The sequence below is a fragment of the Camellia sinensis genome, chromosome 11 (assembly GCF_055761805.1).
Source record: "Camellia sinensis isolate YWXY chromosome 11, ASM5576180v1, whole genome shotgun sequence".
Classification (NCBI taxonomy): Eukaryota; Viridiplantae; Streptophyta; class Magnoliopsida; order Ericales; family Theaceae; genus Camellia; species Camellia sinensis.
This window is the reverse complement of record NC_138971.1, coordinates 123,445,579-123,465,364: the sequence shown is the minus strand read 5'-3', so window position 1 is coordinate 123,465,364 and position 19,786 is coordinate 123,445,579. Positions and strand designations below refer to the sequence as shown.

The 19,786-nt window shown below is 33.4% G+C and overlaps 1 protein-coding gene across 1 annotated transcript; it reads left to right on the top strand.

The window, feature by feature from the left end:
• Nucleotides 1-9,155: 9,155 nt before the first annotated feature.
• Nucleotides 9,156-19,518, top strand: HY5 (Basic-leucine zipper (bZIP) transcription factor family protein). Its single transcript, XM_082894634.1, has 4 exons — nucleotides 9,156-9,492; nucleotides 9,699-9,879; nucleotides 16,702-16,858; nucleotides 19,320-19,518. Exons 1-4 carry the CDS (start codon nucleotides 9,396-9,398, stop codon nucleotides 19,362-19,364), a joined length of 480 nt encoding a protein of 159 aa, XP_082750760.1. The 5' UTR covers nucleotides 9,156-9,395; the 3' UTR covers nucleotides 19,365-19,518.
• The last annotated feature ends 268 nt before the right edge of the window (nucleotides 19,519-19,786 follow it).

Below are 19,786 nucleotides of genomic sequence, written 5' to 3'. Positions count from 1 at the left end.
GGTCATGTTCCTATATATATATATATATATATTATATTAAAAATAACTTTCTACGGCATGTAAAATTATGCCGTGAAAAGTGTAATGATTTATGGCATGTAAGAAAATGTCGTAGAAGATTATATATGGCATACAAGGCATGTCATAAATATATTAAAAATGACCTTCTACGGCATACAAAATTATGCCGTGAAAAGTGTGATGATTTATGACATGCAAGAAAATGTCATAAAATACTATATACGGCATACAAAGTATGCTATAAATATATTAAAAATAATCTTCTACGGCATGCAAAATTATGTCATGGAAAGTATGATGATTTATGACATGATAAAAATGTCGTAAAAAGTTATATACGACATACAAAGTATGTCATTAATGTTTAATTTATTACTTTTTATGTCACGCCCTCAAAATTAACACATTATATATCATTGACAGGCATTATTTAAAGAAGACAATTTATTAATTCATTCATCAGAGTATTACTAAATAAAGCATTACATGTAACATCGAATAAAATGCCCTACAGGCTTACATCTTTCCAAGCCAACACTTGGATACAAAAATATGAGTTCTAACTCAATACAAGAAAAGCCCTAGGCTTGAATGTTTACATGTACTAATAATTAAAGACAATTAACTAAAGGTAGTCTTCTTCAATCCAGAAGCCAAACCCTCCCAAGCTAAGTCCTTGGAGGTAGTTTATCACCTGAACCTGAAAATGATGTTCCCATAAAGGGTGAGCCACAGCCCATTAGAAATATACTAAACCATATATAAGCAATGAATAAAGCAATAGCATTCAACAGATGGTTAACCAAGATAATCAATTTCTTCATTTTACAGTCTCATGACACTATTGTTTAAGATACGTTTTACTTTCCAACTTTATCAACATGGCTCAGAACCTGGCCAAACTTACAACAGTGAATCACATACATCATATTCACATCCTTCCAATATCAACAAACAAATGAGACTCAAGCTCAAATCAAACACTTCATACTTCCAGATTGATACACATTTTAGTGCTGTATCAATAAAACACTTCTATATAAATAAGCACACATAAAAGTGATGCTAATGGAGTCCATCCCCTATCTCCTCCCAAACAAAATCCGGTTTAGAGGTCCATCCCCTATCTTCCCCTAAACCGTGGAGTACATCCCCTATCTCCTCCCACACACAAAACAATGTATGCAAATGCAATGCTCAATCAATACACGTATTTTCTGTATCAATGCCATAGTCAAAATTAATGACTTAACCAATGTGATTAGTTTCAGTTATTCCTAATCCACATGCAATGTCTACAACAATCACGACTATCCTCCACCGATAGCCCAAAACAGTTATTTCTAAACTGAAAATAACTATGTCAACAATTCAATGGACAAATGATTCCAATTACCCAATTACGCCATTTAATCAATGAATTCCCCAATTCCATGAGTTTAACCCTCTTTTCCCAATTCCATGAATTACTCATACAAATTAATTCAATAATACAACTAGGGTTTTTCCCAAAATTTACCAAAGTATCCCCAACATATCAAAATACCAAAACTTAGAACAAAAACCTATAAAATGGAGTAGGAAATCCCTACCTCGAAGAAAACAACACAAATGGTGAAGACAAAGATGAGTGCCCAAATACCAAAGTGCTCCAAAACGCCAAATGTTGAGATTAAATGAAAGCCCTCGACTCCCTCTATCTTTTTAATGAAGGATCTAGGGTAGAAACACACCCTAAGTGGATCAAATCTAAGAGAGAAGGTGAATAGGGAGAGAGAGAAGTCGGACCTAGGGTTTGGGATCAAAAAGAATATGAAAAAGACTGATCAAAACCCGCTGTTGCGTATATAAACTGGACAGGCTCGCTCGAGCGAAGACTTTGTCGCTCGAGCGACCAGACACAGAGAAACTACGCTCGAGCCAAGGAAGCCTTGCTCGAGCCAACAACCCAAAAGCTCGCTCGAGCGAAAGAAAGCTCGATCGAGCGAAGAACTTAAACCCTCAGGTCTGTAATCAAACACACGCTCGAGCGAAGGAACTATTGCTCGAGCGAAGAACAAACTAACTCGCTCGAGCGAAGAAAAGCTCGCTCGAGCCAAGAATGCAAAGCTACAGGTCCAAACCAGACGCAAACTCTCGCTCGAGCTACCAAACCCCGGCTCGAGCGAAGAACCAAAGACAACAGCTCGCTCGAGCGACAAACTCCTCGCTCGAGCGAAGATCCAAAATTCTGGACAGCAACACTTGATTTCTAACCCAACCAACCTGAAACAAACCTGCCCAACACATCCTATAATTCCAAATGAGAAAATAAGGGACAACAACAACCATTATACAATGACAGATCTACGGAACCTAAGTCCGGATACAATAATCAAATGGGAAAAGACCGGGGTCGCTATGTTTTACAACTTTACCTGTATGCCGTAAATGACACTCAACTTTTCACGGCATGTCATATAACAGCATTTGTGTGCATGTCGTGAAAGAGTTTTTACGGCATGCATTGCAAGCCGTAAAAAGTCAATTTTGTTGTAGTGAGTCTCACAATCAAACACTTTTTCCATGGTTCCCAAATTTTCTTCAAGAGACCTGGTGGAATGCTGACTTTGGGGATTCCATTCCTGACTTCTCATTCATCCATTCTCTCTTCCTCTCCTTCAAGGGCTTCTTCATCCTCATCCAAAAGAGATTTCATCAGCATCACATTCGAAAATTTTCTCATTTCCATTTTCATCAAATATCAATCTAACTAGGGCTTGTTTGAATGATTTGGCTGCTTCTTTGTTTGCCTCTATGTTCTCCATCTGATCAGTATTGATGGTTTCCCCTTTGTCATTAGCTTGTTTCGCGTTCTCTTCTTCAGGAGAGAATTTAGGGCTTCACAAATCCCCTTTCGTCTTTTCCATTTGGAGTAGATTCCTTCATAGGTTCATATTCTGATCATTCAATTGAGCTTTTAATCTTCTTTTTACTTCGAATTAGGTGATCGATCTCCTCTTTGGAGCAATCATGATCATGTCGTTGTTCCTCAGTTTGCAAATCACCTGTAACGATCATATTTCTAGAATGCATTGCTATTTCAATTGCCAAATTTTTTGTTATTGTGATTCAAGTGTCACTACAAGAAAATGCAGAAATGGCGACTAAAAAATTTATTTTCGTCGTTGAAAGTGCCATTTTCGGCGACTAAAATGGAATTAGTAGTGGCGACTAAAACAATTTAGTAGCCAAATGTTTAGTTATCGGCGACTAAAAATCAATTTAGTCGCCGATTATATGGGTTTTACCAACTAAAGGTTTTTTAGTAGCCAAAAGTATAGGTTTTGGTGACTAAAAAACAGTTTGGCGAACGATTGTACATGTTTTGGCGACTAAAAACAGTTTGGTCGCTGAAAGTAAAGCTTTTTGGCTACTAAAAAAAATTTAGTAGCTAAAAACAGGCAATTGGTGACTAAAATTTAGTTTAGTAGCCAAAAGGGGACGTTTTTGGCGACTAAAAACAGGTTTAGTCGCCAAAACTGTTTAGTTTTAGGCGGAACTTATTTTTTTAGCGACTAAAAAATAATTAGTAGCCCAAAATTACAGAATTGGCGACTAAATAATGGATTTAGTCGCCAAAAGTGGCCTCAATTTTTTTTTAGTAAATTATTTATTTTTTACATAAATTATATTGAATAAAAATAATTATATTTATATATATATAGTTTTATATTAACACGGGTCAATATACTATATAAATAATATATATTGCATATATATTCATGTGGTGTTGTAGTGGCATAGTGGAGGGAGTGTGTTGCTAAACGTTTAAAATGTGGGACAGGTTGGTGGTTCGAATCTCAGAAAAAGCAAAAAAGTTGGTTTTTTTTTTTTCACGGAAGCACCTTTGGCGACTAAATGGTTTAGTCGGCGATTTCAGTGAGTATTGGCGACTAAAGGATTAGTCACTAAATGTATGATTTTCAAAAGTGTAAATCACTATTGGCGACTAAAACTTTGGTCGCTAAAGACCTGCTTTTTGCCGACTAAAAAAATTTTAGTCGCCAATACCTCCGCCGACCATGTATTCCCGACAAAAGTGGCGACTAAAAATTTTAATCGGGGAAACAAAAAAGTCGACTTTTGGCGACTAAAAATTTAATCGCCAAAGGTGATTTTTCTTGTAGTGTGTGACAGCTAGTAATCAGAAAATATAGAAGACTAGCTTCAATGTTATGAGTACCAAGCCATGTGGTTTAGTTTTTGTGTAATACCTTTTGTGATTCGAGATCTCAAGTTCAACTCTTATAGAGAGGAATTTAATATACTTTTGTGGTGGTTAATTTATTTCTCTCCCATTGTGGAGGTTGCATGCACATGCAGAATTAGAAATTTTCGAGAGAGTTGTTTTGGAGGGAGTAGTACCAAATGGATAGGTGTTGGGGTGTTTTAGAATGTTTTAGGAGGCAAAAAGTCAAAATTGTCCCCAATAGTGCCTGATAGGACCGGCCAGACAATTAATTTCTTGTTCAACTGGACATATATTTGTCGGGCAGAAAGATTAAATAGCCGGTTGGATTATGTTGTGTGGGTAAACTCCTATTTTTGCGCAAATAGTCTCTGTTTCCATCTGAGGTGGAGAGAGTGCAGTATTATCAAGTTCATTTCAGCCTCAGAGGATCAATATGCAACGAAGAAAAGAGCCGTAGATTGTATGTAAGAGTAGTTGTATATAAACAAGAAAGTGAGGAGAGCTACGACCAGTTACCGTGATCTATATTTTACAACCTACATCACACTTTACAAGAGGGCTTCGTTGTACAAATACCCTAATACCATACAAAAGCTGTACAAGTTCATTTTCCCTTCTTGATACAAAATGAGGGAAAATGTGTTAAAAGGGGACATTGCCTTCAAACTGGGTAGGACTAAGTTACGGGAGCAGCACGACAATACCTCAGGAGATATTTAAACCCTCATGGTGAGTCCTCGTCACTATTGCTGCCACTCCACCTATCAAGGCTATCCCCAGATTTAAAAGACATAGCATCATCCCCGTCATCGCTGCTAACGATCATGTTAGGAGAGAGAGGCCGAAATAGCTCTACATTGTTCTACATCAAAAGAATCATCAATCCGAAAATCAAGAGATATGGGATGTTTAAGGGGTTGACGTAATTTGAGGATTAGAGTGGTAACCTCATCAGAAAAGTCCAGAGAAGGGGAAGAGAAGGGACTAGGAGGTAAGGACCCTCGTCCTCTACCTCTTCCTCGCTTATTACTGCCTCCCTGAGCACTGCTCTCGCCTAAGCTTTGACTGGGTTCGTACCAGTAGCTACGAACGCGTGTGTGACCTATGGCTTTCCTATAGCCTTGACCATGACTCTTACCGTGGCCTATGATAAGAGCAATGGCATAGATCAGCTCAACATTCATACCTCGAAAGGCAGCAATTGAGAAAACTCCTTCTCTTCTATTGGTAGAGGAGGAGGCTCCTTTATTTGACTTGGGAGACATTGTTGACCTAACCGGGAAATCAGAAGTATGGGGGAGAAGAACATTGTTGGCTACGGAGTGTGATCAAGAGTAGTCTGAGGAACATTGTTGGCTATGGGGAGAAGAACATTGTTGATCAAGAGTAGTCTGGAAATTCGGTAAAATTGATACTATTATTTAAAATATAAAATAATTAGAGATTATTTTTATTATACATCGTGAAATATTGATGAAATAGAAAGTTAGCAAAATAATTTTTATAAAATTAAGAAATTATCCCATTTATATTTTTTAAATATTAAAATTATTAATAAATTGTAAAAAAAAAATGGAGGGGGTCAGTGCCTCTCTCAGCCGCTACACAGTTCTGCCTTTAGCCTTTAGTTGTATGGGATTAGTAATGATTGTTGGGTTTAGCTTTGTAAGTTTAATGGACTACTTTCTAATTATAATGGCCTAATGATTTGTTAGATGATCTAAATATTTTTCATAATGTATCACTCTACCATCTACTAAAAATTTTTTAAAAGAAAAAAAGAAAAAAGCTTCGATGTTATGAGTCTTACGATTAGGACTGGGCAAAATACCGCCCAATTCATTAAAACTGCACTGATTCATGTCCATCCGTCCAGCTCTAACCGCGGTTTAAACTTTAAAATTTATAATCTGCCAGCCGAACCGCTCCGCTCCGCTCTAGTTAATACATATATATTTTTAACTTTCAATGAAATATCAATGTAAAAATAAGTGTGAGAGAGATTTAAGATATGAAATTTATTACAAATTAATGGTTATATATATGAAATATATTATATAAAATTATTTCGTGTTATATATCTAAAAAATATAATATAAATTAATGTTATATATTATGTAAACATATGATAATTAATTAGAATATTGTTCAATCCGTCAAAAATTTTCCAAATAATAATTTGTCAATCCGCTAATCCGTCATTCAATTTATAATTTTACTTTCAAACTATCCGGATTGTACCGCGCACACCCCTACTTATGACAGTCTAAAAGGATGGTGAATATCAACTAAATGGCCATTTTTTCAATTTATAAATAATAATAATAATAATTGCTTTTGGCAAAAAGGTTGCCCTAGCAATATATGCTGTTGAGAAATCTGGCTCTTTTGGTTCATTTGAACCGGAACTTGATCTGTCAATGGTTCGGCCAATTGGCCAATTGGATTTCACAAACATTGCCCAGTACATGAAATAACAAAAAGAAAATATGTTTATTTTAAACTAGATTAAATCACCGATTCAATTAATCTAAGTTTTAGTCTGAACAAACCCTCAAATCCATTTTAAATGGGTAAAACAAACTACTAATTAATCAGCTAAGTTGAAAGAGATAAACTAATTTGTAAATCTACTTAAATTGGTGAAAAACAGTTAAACAGACTATCCAAAAGTGAGAAGTGTGCGAATAACTTACCCAGTAGCAAAAAAAGTCATTATTTGGTGATTCAAACATGTGACTACATGCATGATTTTCTTGTTATTTTATCACATGACAAATTTTATTACAAATGTTAAAAAAATTAACCAAAAAAAAAAAAAAAAAAGATTAGAAAAATATATGATTTTTTTAATCGCTGTCAAACAAAGATAAAGCTTATTAAGAAAGTTATTGTCATAGCCAAATTGCTTTAATCTTAAATAGCTAGAAAGTGATTAAAAAAACAGTAGCCAAATAATGCCTAAACCTTGCATTTGAATACTTTTCTTTTATTTTTCTCTTCAGAAATATAAAATTCAAAATTTGAACAAGGTGCAAAACTTAAAAAATTAGATGTTATATAAAATTATTCATAAATGAAAAAAAAATTGATAAAAATTGCCAATAACAAATTGATCTAAACAAACTTTGTTCATATTATTAATAAATGGGCCTATTTTGGGAAGTGAGTTAAAAGTCACCTCCCACCTTTTAACCCACTTCCCTCTCTCACAAAAAAGTTAAAAAAAAAGTCAAAAAACAACTTTTAATCATCTTCCCAAAACACCCTAATAGTGATATTTTGGAAAGATGATAAAAATATGACTTTTTGACTTTTTTTTATAATTTTTTAAATTTTTTAATATAAAAAAAATAAAGAGATGATGTGATCCCAAAAAATCAAAAAATTGACTTTTTACGAGCTTACCAATACGCTCCATATATATATATATATATATTTGCAAATATTGAGGGTGCGAGCGAGTTAGTGCACTGAGAGTGAAATCAAACTCAAACTCAAAACTCAAACTCAAAAAATACAAAAATTAGTCTTTTCATTTTATTATTTTTGTTTCTAATTTTTTTAAAAATGATAAATGATAAAATAAAAATACTATTATTATCGAATTAACCTTATTTTTTTATGTAAGATATGCACAAAAGACTCGACAGAATAAACAATTTAAATTATCAAAACGGACCTTTAGTGAGTGCCCTTAGACTTAAACATTGAAGTTTAAAATTGAAGAAAAAAAAGAAAAGAAAAGAAAAAAAAAAAAAAACTAATCCTAACTTTAATTTTGACTATGTTTCTTCCAATTATGAGTGTACACAGTTTAATTTGGTTAGTGTTGAAGGCATATTTAGTATTGAATTGATCTTTTTAGTTTTTATGATTGAGAAATCAATGCAGACCGTATGCTATGATTTGATTTTGTCAGTTTGATATAGAATAGAAATTTACATGAGTTTTTAAAAGGTTTTATAGCAGATTATAAAATTTGACATTGAAAATAGATAAAGAAAATATATGAAAATTGCTCTAAATGTTTTTTCCCTAGTTTTTAACACAAAAATGTATTATATTAATTTATCATATAATGTTTAATAAATTATAATATAAAATATTTAAATATAATATTTAATTAATTTAATTTGTATCAATATACAAAATTTTAAAACAAAAGCAACTTATATCTTCCAAAAAAAACAGACCAAAAAATTGAAATTTCAATCGATTTGAATCAGAAGTAGGTTGGCTTTTTGGCTTTTTGGCTTTTTTGGCTATTTTAGCCTGGGCTAAAAAGCTTGGTTTGGGAAGGACTTTTTGACTTTTTGGCTTTTTTGACTTTTTTTGTGAGAGAAGAATGTAATGATTATAGGTTGGATGTGATGTTTTGTTTGTTATGACTAAAATAGCCTATTTTATTTTTTGTGACTAAAATAACCAAAAAAGCAAAATCATCTTGCCAAACAGAGGCTCAATTAGCTTAATTCGATCGATTTTTCTGGCGAGTAATGCTATAGACCCCAAATATTCTACTACAAGTTTTACCAAATGTCTCACATGGGTGTGGGACCCACACAATGTGGGTCCCATGTGAATCCCACACCCATATGAGACATTTGGTAAAACTTTTGGTAGAATTTTTAGGGCCTCTAGCATTTTTGTTTTCTGGCATCCCTGCTTTCAATGTTTCTCACTTTAGCATTTAAAACATAAATAATTCTTCAAAACATTTGGCACTTTTCAAGCCGGCACTGCACATGTCATCGAACATAGTCCCAATTCAATGCATCTCACTTTAAAATCAAATCCTGACCGTCAGATCATAAATCAATCCCACGGACAAAACAAGCCCACGCTTCACACCCACCAGCCTTTGATTAACTCACCTCCATATGGCTCCTAGACCTCCACGCTCACCCATTCTTAACCGTCCGATGACAACTGATCCAACGGTTTCTGTAATCGCACCACTCGTGCATTCTGTGCTCACATTAACATTAATATCCCGCTCCTTTTCCCTCTTACCAAACAGCAGAGAGAAAAAAAAAAAAAAAGATCCCACATTCCCTTCCCTCTCTATCCTCTTTCTCTCTCTACTCTCTCTCTACACTTTTTTTTTTTTTGTGTGTGTGGGTTCTGTGAAGGTGAAATGCAAGAACAAGCAACGAGTTCCATTGCAGCTAGCTCTCTACCTTCGAGCAGCGAAAGATCTTCCAGCTCTGCTCTTCAGCTTGAAGTGAAAGAAGGTTTTATTTTCACTTTTTTTTTTCTCTCAAATTTCGATTGGAAATTCATGGAATTTGTGAATTTGGCTTCTGGGTTTTGAAGATTTGTGAATTTTCTCATCTGGGTTGGTGGATTATCTCGAGAAAGTTGATTTCAGATGAAGATCTTCAGATTAGAACATAATGTATTTTTTTTCTTCCTGATTTTGGGTTTTTGTTTTTTGGAGGAATGGAGAGTGATGACGAGATCAGGAGAGTGCCGGAGATCGGCGGAGGAGCCGCCAGAGGGTCGGTGTCTTTCAGGGAAGCCGGTTCGACGGCCGGTCCGGACCGGGTCCAGGCATCTTCAGAGGGGATGAGGAAGAGAGGAAGAAGTCCGGCTGACAAGGAAAACAAGCGGCTCAAAAGGTAAACCGAACCGGAGTTTTTAGATCTTTATTTACCACACCTGACCTGGATGTTCCACGTCAGCATCTGGGGCCACTTAAAGTTTGTTCATCTGACGTGGCATGATTTGGGTGGGGGCACCCAGGGATAAATCGATTCTAGAAAGTTTTTATTACTCACATATTTTTTTTAAAAATGTCTAATTTTATAATTAATCTCCATAGGAATAGAATTACTTATATAAAGTGGTATCGTGTGAGACCCGCATCCTTTGAGTGTAATCTAAAGAAACTTTGGCTGTGGTTGGTTTGTTTTTTAAATCATAATTTTAAAAGTAAAATTTTTAAATCATTTTTTAGAATTTATAACCTAAGTTATCATTCAAAATTATTCAAAATTTAATTTAAAAATTTCTTTCAAAATTCATAATCAAATACACAAATTAAAATTCAATTCAAAATTCAAAACTAAATTCTTTTCATAATTCTATTTTAAAAGAAAAAATTTTAAAAAATATTTTTATTTTATTTTTTAAAACTATTTTTAGAACCATGATTTAAGTGTGTAGTTGTGTTTTGAATTATGAGTTTTAAATTGAATTTGTTTAGTTATGAGTTTTGAGTTGTATTTTGAGTTTTAAGTTGTATTTTGAAATTTTCTTAATTTTATTTTTTTAGGATAAATGTTTTATATTTTAAATATTTATTTATTTATTTTAATGTGCATTATATTTCATACATTTATGTGTTGTATTTTTTTAATTTTAAATTTATTTTTTATTTTAAATATGTAATTTTTATTTTAAATATTTTATTTTATTTTATAAATATATTTTTAAATGTTTTAATTTTTTTGTTATGTGTTAGTTGTGATTGAAGTATAAAATTTTGAATGTAATGTGAAGTTTCGAGTTATATGTTTAGTTTTGAGTTTTTAAAATAATTTTTTAATTGAATTTTGAGTTAGAAAAATGGCTGGTACCTCGAAATGTGTGGTCGTTCATTCTTTTTCTTTTTTTTTTTTTTTATCTCTTTTTCTTTCTTTCTTTTCTTCTTCTTCTTCGTTGAAACCAGAAGAAGAACAGAGGGGAAGAGGAGAGAGGGAGCCTCCGCTGCCTTCGTCCGCCGTCCTCGTCGCGAGGAGCTCGTCACCTCCGCCCGCCGTCCTCGTCGCAGCTCGCAGCTCGTTCGTCGCCTCTGTCCACCGTCGCAGCTCGCAGCTCGTCGGCTCCGCCCGATCGTGCCTCCGCCCCCCTCCTCTGCCTCCAGCCCTAATAATTGGGCCCCCTCTAGTCCTTCTCCTCCTTCCTCCTCCTCCTCTTTTTTCTTCCCCCTAATTTCGAGTCAAATTCAAACCCTTATATTCGAGCTACCAACCGGGGTTGTTTGAGTTATATGCTTGGTTACGATTTGAGTTTGAAGTTGTAATTAAGTTTAAAATATTTACAAAATAAAATAAAAGAATTAAAAATATTTAAATAAAAATTATATATTTAAAATTTTAAAAAAAAATTCTTAAACATTTTTTAATATTTGAAAAAAATAAATCCAAAAAATTCAAAATACAACTCAAAACTTTTTTCAAAAGTCAAAACTCTTTACAAAATTCAAAATTCAAAACTTGTTTTCAAAACTTCTTTCAAAACACAAATTTTTTTTTTCAAAATTCAAAATTCAAATTTCAAAAAAAAAAATTCAAAACACTTTAACTCAATTTTCAATTTTACACTCAAATCACAACTCTAAAAGAGAATCACAATTTCAAAATTAAATCAAATGCAACTTTTGTTTTTTTAAAGTAATAATCAAAAGATTGGTATAGTGGAGGAGAATTTTTTTATTATTATTATTGTTATGAATGAAATGATTTTTTTAATTTAAATCATGTATTCATATAATTTTCCTCAACTAATTACAAAAAAATAAAAATAAAATACTAATAATGATAAATAAACAAAAATAAAAATTCTCAATTAGTCCTTCTAAGGTTATTTGATAGGAAGAATGTACGCTTAATTGCGTGGGGCCATCTAAATACAGACACCCATGGGATTTAGGGTTGTTTTGGGAAAATGGTAAAAAGTGGCTTTTTGGCTTTTAACCAAGCTTTTGGCTTTTTTAGACAAATGATTTGGGAAGTTGGTAAAAAGTGACTTTTGACTTTTTTGATTAATATTTGTTTATGATGTCAAATCATAATAAAATGACTAAACTACCCCCATTTATTTAAAATATTTACAACTGAACCTATGTAACACATTGTGACCCATGAGGGGTAAAATTGTAATTTCACCGTTGGCTAAAAACCAACTTGCCAAATGAAAAAAAAAGCCAAAAAAGCCAACTTTTGGCTTTTGCTACTAACCAAAAAAAGTGGCTTTTAGCCAAGTTTCCAAAATAGCCCTGTGTATTTGGCCATTATTTTATGAGCATCAAATAATTCTTTTATTTTTTAAAATCTCTTAGTTTTTTATTTAAAAAAAAAAATGCCTAAAACACACACACACACACACACATCAACGTTGAACACTTTTAATGAGAAAGGGGGATATAAAATTTTAAAAATTAGTAAATAGAAAGGATAAGGGGGTATTTTGGGAAGTGAGTTTTCCTAGGAAAAAATTTGAAAAAATCTATTTCCACACACCAAGTTTTCTTACTCCACACATTTAATGATTTTTTTTAAAATCATAATTTATCCTTTTAACAACAAAAAGGTAAATTATCAACAGGTCTTAATAGTTGGACTTAATTCCCATCAAGTCCTATTGAAAATAAATCTTCGTAAAATTGTCGCTAAAAATAATTTTTTATGACAATTTTTTTATATATGCCGCTAAAAATTGACAATTGGTGACTTTTTTTGTCATGATTTTTATAAATTATCGCTAAAACTTACAATTAGTGATTTTTTTATGACAAATTTTTCTTATATGACCTATTAGACAATAAGTCCACTTATTATAATCTACACGCAAGTATCCCTTAATAAAATTACCATTTCACCCACAATCATCTCATCCATACATCTCAGAATTTCTCCATACACGTTTCATCCACCATTATCTCAAATATAGAGTTTAAAATATTTTTTTTGCAAAATTTGTACTTTCTAAATGTATTTAGATTAAATAGATCTAAAAATATTAACAAAATTGATAAAAGTATTAAAAACTTTATTAAAATTTCAAAAATACAAATTAAAATGGATTCAATCACAAAAAAAAAAAAAAAAAAAAAAAATTGATATTTGGTCACCCGAAAAATGAAATTGAATCATGCTTGTATGCTTACCTAATTTATTAGAAGGTTATACATTTTCAACATGTACCTGTCAATTCTTTGTTTTTTTTTTCTTTTTTTTCCTTTCATTTTTCATGATTGAATCCCATTTTTAGCAAAACAAGAAAGGGTAAGAAAAAGAGACGATCAAAATTCAATTTTCAAATCTATTTCCTCCCTAAATATTAATTCTCCAAAATTTATAATCCGTGGTTGCATCATGTTCTTTGCAAGATGAAAGAGATGATGCAATTATCCAGAATAGCCTACAAAGAAAAACTTGTAGCAGTCATAAGAAAGAAGACAACTTCTATGTCAAGGCCGAAGAAATTAACCTTAGAAATAGTAAAAATAAAAGAGTCCGTTGTAATACCAGTCTTTTGCGCCTCAAGATCAATTTCTCCATACACATCTCTGGCGAACCTTGGTTCTCGCACTAGGCCTAAGCGACATGGTTGTTGTTTGTCTTCTTCACTCTAACTCTCAATCCCTAAGACATTGTATCCAAATCCAAATCTATATATATATATGTATCTATGAGACAAAATTGAATAATCGATGAGGTTAATCACACCTGAACCTTGTGTGTGTGTGAGAGAGAGAGAGAGAGAGAGAGTTGGGATTTTGGGGGGGAGAAGATCGCGATGGAGTTGACGGCAGTGTGAGGGTCTGTGTGAAAGTGGCTTAGAAGTTGGGAAGGGGCAATGGTTGATGTCGTCGTTGCCGCCGTCACCGATAGCTGGTGTAGTTAGGGTTAAGGTTTTTAGGAGGAGGAAGGATAGAAGGAAATAATGTGCACAGAGAAAGGAAGGGTATATTTGGAATATGAAGTGTGTGGACTGAGATAAAGAAATAAAAATCAAATTACGAGGGTGCCGTTTGGTAACACTTACGTTTTTAGTTTTCTGTTTATATTTACAAAAATTTTAAAAACTCAAATAAAAACTTATTTGATAAAATTTTTGATTTATAAATCAGTGGTCTCAGTTTATAAATTTGGCCAAAAAATGAAAACACAAAAAATGTGTTTCCATTTTGAGTTTTCAATTTTTTTTTTTTACCACCCAACATTAGCTACAACCTACCACCATTTTCCACCACCGTCTTCCGCCGCCACCACCCACCACCCACCCACCACCACTACCACCACTACTTGCCACCACCACTTACCACCCACCACCACCACCCACTACCCACCCACTCGCCACCACCACCCACCCCTCGCCACCACCACCACCACCACTACCACCTACCTGCCATCCACCCGCCACTACCATTCACCGCCCGCCACCACCACCCGCCACCTACTTGCCACCACCCGCCACCTACCACCACCTACCACCACCCAGCACCACCCTCCACCCACCACTCACCTGCCACCGCCACCCACAACCATCACCCACCCATCACCCACATGCCACCATCCACTCGCTACCATCTACCACTCGCCACCGTCACCCACCCACCCACCACCACCACCCGCCACATACCACCACCTGCCATCCGCCACCCACTTGCTACCACCATCCGCCGCCACCACTACCACCACCGCCCACTCGCTACCACCCGCCACCGTCACCCACCCACCCACCCACCCACCATCACCACCCACCACCACCCGTCATCGGCCACCCACCTGTCACCACCACCCACCACTCGCTACTTACCCGCCACCCACCATCACCCGCCATCCGCCACCCATCGCCACCCACCACCCGCCACTACCACCACCACCCACTCGCTACCACCCACCACCAGCCACCGTCACCCACCCACCCACCACTACCACCACCCACCACCACCAGCTACCCACCACCCACCGTCACCACTTTCCACCACCGTCTTTCGCCGCCACTTGTCATCACTTGCCATTTATTTTTAAAAATTTTTAAACATTTTGTCAATTACCAAATGCGTTTGTAGTTTATGTTTTTCTAAAAATAAACAAAAAATAAACAAAAATCAATTTATAAAATTTTTGTAAATATAAACTGAAAACGTAAACGTTACCAAACACATGTGTGAATTGAGAAAAGATGTACACAGAGACAATTTGGTATGTGGAAATAGAATTTCCCAAAATTTTGACTCCGTTTGGTGGAGCTTTCAAAATATAATTCCACATTCACTTTTGAGTATGGTGTTTGTTTAGCATTTTCAAAAATTATTTTCACACCCCTTTTCTTCTCTATTCACATCATATCTCAATTCAAACACTTATAAAAATAATTATATGTTATTATTCTCATTCAACACATCACATATTTCAATTATAATCCTAGGTCACATTTTGTACACACACCCCCTAAATAGGTTTTTAACACTTTTAAACCTTTCAAACCCTTCAGACTCAACTTTTCCACATACACCCACGGCAACAAACCACAACAACTCCATTGAAGGCCCTCCTAACAAAACACAACTCCATTAAAGACCTACTCCATTTCATTGTTGAGTAAAACAAGAACTAATTGAAATAAAAAAACTTGAAGATGAGAACGAGAAATAGGGTTAATTTGGGTGTTTATTATACCATTGCTTCAATTTCGGTAAGTTGATGAATGACAATCCATAACAAAGCAACAAAATCTAAATCCATCTAAATCTAAAGCAACAATACAACACCTTCAAATCCATCTAAATAGCATCACCCAGCTTTGTTTCTTGAATCTTGGTAAGTAAAAGCAACAAAATCTGTATATAATGTCTAATATTAATTTCATAAGAACAATTGAGTAATGGATAGAGTGTAACAATGGAGTGTAGTAAGTAATGGAAGACAATAGACGAAGTGAGAAAATAATGGAAAAATTAGAATTTAGATTTTGTTTTTTTAAAAATGTATACAAAGAAAATTTGGATTTAATTTGTAGTGTGTATTAATGTCTATTATGATCATTTTACTTCATGGTAAAATGGTCATTAAATTTTTTTTTCATGAAGTGTGTACACAGAGACCAAAAGACATGTGAGAATAGAATTTCCCATTTCTCAGCTTTTAACCTGTTTCATCTCTCTCTCTCTCTCTCTCAAAAAAAGTCAAAAAATTAATTTTTAATCATCTTTTCAAAACACTTCTAAGTCAAATGCCCTAGATTTTTTGGGTTATATTTGTATTGGGAAAATTAAATTGATGTTGTGTAGGGTCTAAATAAAAATAAATCTAAGTTATAGATCAATATTTTTGAGTAAAATTCAAAATAAAATTTTTGAATTCGTAATATCACTAAAATAGAAAATGTTCAAATCCAACAAATAATTTAGGACTATTTTAGGAAAATGATTCTAACTTTTAATTCATTTTGAATCATATCATTTTTTATATTTTTTTCTTTATTTTTTATATATTTTAAAAAAAAAATAAAAAAATTAATTTTTGATCATCTTTTCAAAATTGGATGGCAAATCGTGGCGATAAATAGAAGGGACCCATGTGATCATGTGGCAGTTAGCCGTTTGACCACTGTTCCAAGAACACGAAATAATATTTCATTTCTTAACCGATCACCGGCGATGTCGAATGGCATTTTTGTAATTATGTGTTTTGGTTTGGGGGAAATAGGTTGCTGAGGAACAGGGTATCAGCACAACAAGCAAGGGAAAGGAAGAAGGCATACCTAACAGAGTTGGAGGGTAGGGTTAAAGACTTGGAAAAGAAGAACTCTGAGCTTGATGAGAGGGTCTCCACGTTGCAGAATGAAAACCAGATGCTTAGACATGTATGTGTCTTTTTCTCTCTTTCTCTCTGCCTCTCTCACTCTCATCATGCCATGACATCATTTTAATTTATTGTCCCACAACAATCATCATGATTATTTAAGAGTTTGCTTTTGGTTTTTAGAAAGGTCAGCTTATCTCAGGTTGAGATCAAGATTGGACCATCCAATTCAGTCCATGAGTCAATTTTTGGGCCTCATTTTGATAATTTAAACTGTTGAATGTGTAGAATTCGCCAAATATTATATTTGTGTAAAAAATCACATTGATTGGATATCGATAGCTATTTGATCGGATCAGATTTCTGTCAATCATTTATTTTTTTACCGTTCATTTTTTTATACAAATCTGATCTGATCAAATAACTATCGATATCCGATCAACGTAATTATTTACATGAATATAATATTTGACGAGCGATTCGGATTATTGAAATGGGGATAAAAAATGGGTCCATGGGCTGGACTGGACGGTACAGTCTTGATCTCAAACATGAGACAAGCTAGACCATTTTAGAAAAATTCTATTTTTTTATTTTTCGTAATTTTTTTAATGAATTTTTTAGTATTTTTAGCAATTTTTTTTTTAATTTTAAGATACACCTAACATTAATATATTTAAAAAGTATAATATTTGTGATTTTTTAAAAAAATTCACTAAATACCAAAATGCAAAAAAAAAAATTCTGAACATTTTTCATATTTTTATAAATTTATCAATTTTTTTAAATATTTTTTCACAAATATTTTATTATTTAAATATATGTAAGTAATGTGCATCTAAAAATTACTTAAAATTTTAAAAATATTTACTAAAAATAAAAAAATATGAAAAATAAAAAAAAATTAATTTTTAGAAAACTAAAACAAATACATTCAATGTTTTTGTTTTTTTGAAAGGGCATTATGGGAATTTAATTGTGTTCATCATGCTATACTTATGGCATGTGACCAAAAAGTCTAATAGTCATGAATGTCATTGTCCACACCAACCAACCAACCAACCAGCATGGGCATTTGAAAAGGGTTATTTGTGTAATTACAACATGTACATGCATGAATTGTCATCATCCACCCAAGTGTTTTGGGTTGCTGACTTTTCTACTATAATTTTCATTAGTGACATATTTCATAAGATGCAAATGAAGTTCAATTAAAGAATTTGTGAAGCATAAGGGTCTCCTCGGCACCATTTTCAATTTTTTTTTTTTTTTTTTTTTTTTTGTGTATATTTTTCAAATTACAGCAAAGAATAGTTCGAAACTAGTAATTGAAAATTTGGAATATATATATATATATATATCTTAAAACCAGTTGTCATTTGGTTTTGGAGAATAAGAAACAAAAACCTGTCTGAGTTTTGGAGGGCTAAACTGACGAACGCAGAAACGCTTACAGGAGCAATTTGGGAACTTGGTAAAAAGTTAATTTTTTTGCTTTTTATCAAGTTCTTTCAAAAAAGTCACTAAAAAAGTCAAAAAATTAAAAAGTTAGATTTTTACCAACTTTCTAAAACACCTAGATATGTGATGGGGGGCCATAATCATGGTATTGTCAAGGGGACTATAGGTCATGAGCTTATCATTAATTGGTATTTGGGTGGGTGGCCTACAATATGACTTGATATTTGTTGGGTAGGCTATCTATCATTACTCCGTTTGATTATCAACTTTAATCCAATGAGTTTTAGGATAAAATATCTATTTTTAGTGTAATTTTTTGAAGTTAAAAGTTGATAATTAAAAAGAAGTTAAAAGTAAATCAACACAAATTTCAAAAAAAAAAAAAAAAAAAAAGAGGCTATAACTCCAAATGCTGCATGGAATAGGGCGAAAGCCTTTTGGACCATGTCATGTGTAGCATTTAGTTACTACTGCTGACATTAGTAAAATAAATAAATAAATAAATAACAGAGAAAAAAGTGGGAATAAAATCAAATTAATAAAAAAGAAATAAACAAACAAACATTCCACCATTGCTTATTGTGTCCTTGTGTGTTGTGTTAATGCCATGATATTAATGACAAAGCATAATAGGATTTTTTTAATTTTTTAATTTTTTTTTATTTTTTAAGAAACATGTTTAAAATAAATAAATTTTTTGTTTTATTTTATTTTAAATGTGTCATTTTCCTTCTCTTTTTCTTGATTGCCAGCTTTATTAGGATTTTTTTTTTTACTCGTGGTAGGATAGAAAATAGCAAGGAAAACCGCTTTCTTTCTTTTTATTCTTTCTTTTTATCTTTTCCCTGTTTTACCTTTTCTTAAACTATTTTGAGCATCAAATACGGCCTTAGTGACAGCAAAATTATTGATGGCAACTGTGGTCTAAATTGCCAGCTGGATGTTTCGTGGTGATCTTGATTTGCTATACATTTACTTGGATATTTATTTTGGATTTTTTTTTTTTTTTTTTTTCTGATGGACCAATTTTTTTGACCTTGTTCAATAATTCAATTTTGCAGATATTGAAGAACACAACAGCAGGAATGCAGGAGGGTAGGAAGTAGGTCTAATGTTGATGCACTTATGTAAGAAAGAGTGAGTAAAAAATGAGAGGGATATTATGCCCCTTTTTATTTCTTTTATTTTTCTTACTCCTTTGGTGCTAAATATATGAATTGAAACATCATGAGTTTAATTCTAAACTTGTGTTTTACTAAATTTCTTCCATATTATCAACTTTAACTATTATAAAAAAAAAAAAAATCAATATATAAACCCACATCCAAACACCGTTCACTTCTTCAGAGAGAGAAAGCTTAAGAGGCGATTTCTGGCGCAGTTTTCGGCGACGATTACTTGAACTAGCTCTCTCTCTCTCTCTCTCTCCCTCTCCGGCATGAACCAGAGCTAGCTCTGTGAGCTCTCTCTCTCACAATCTGACTTAGGGGCTGCCGGCTAGGGTTTTGCAAGTGAACCAAAGTTAGCT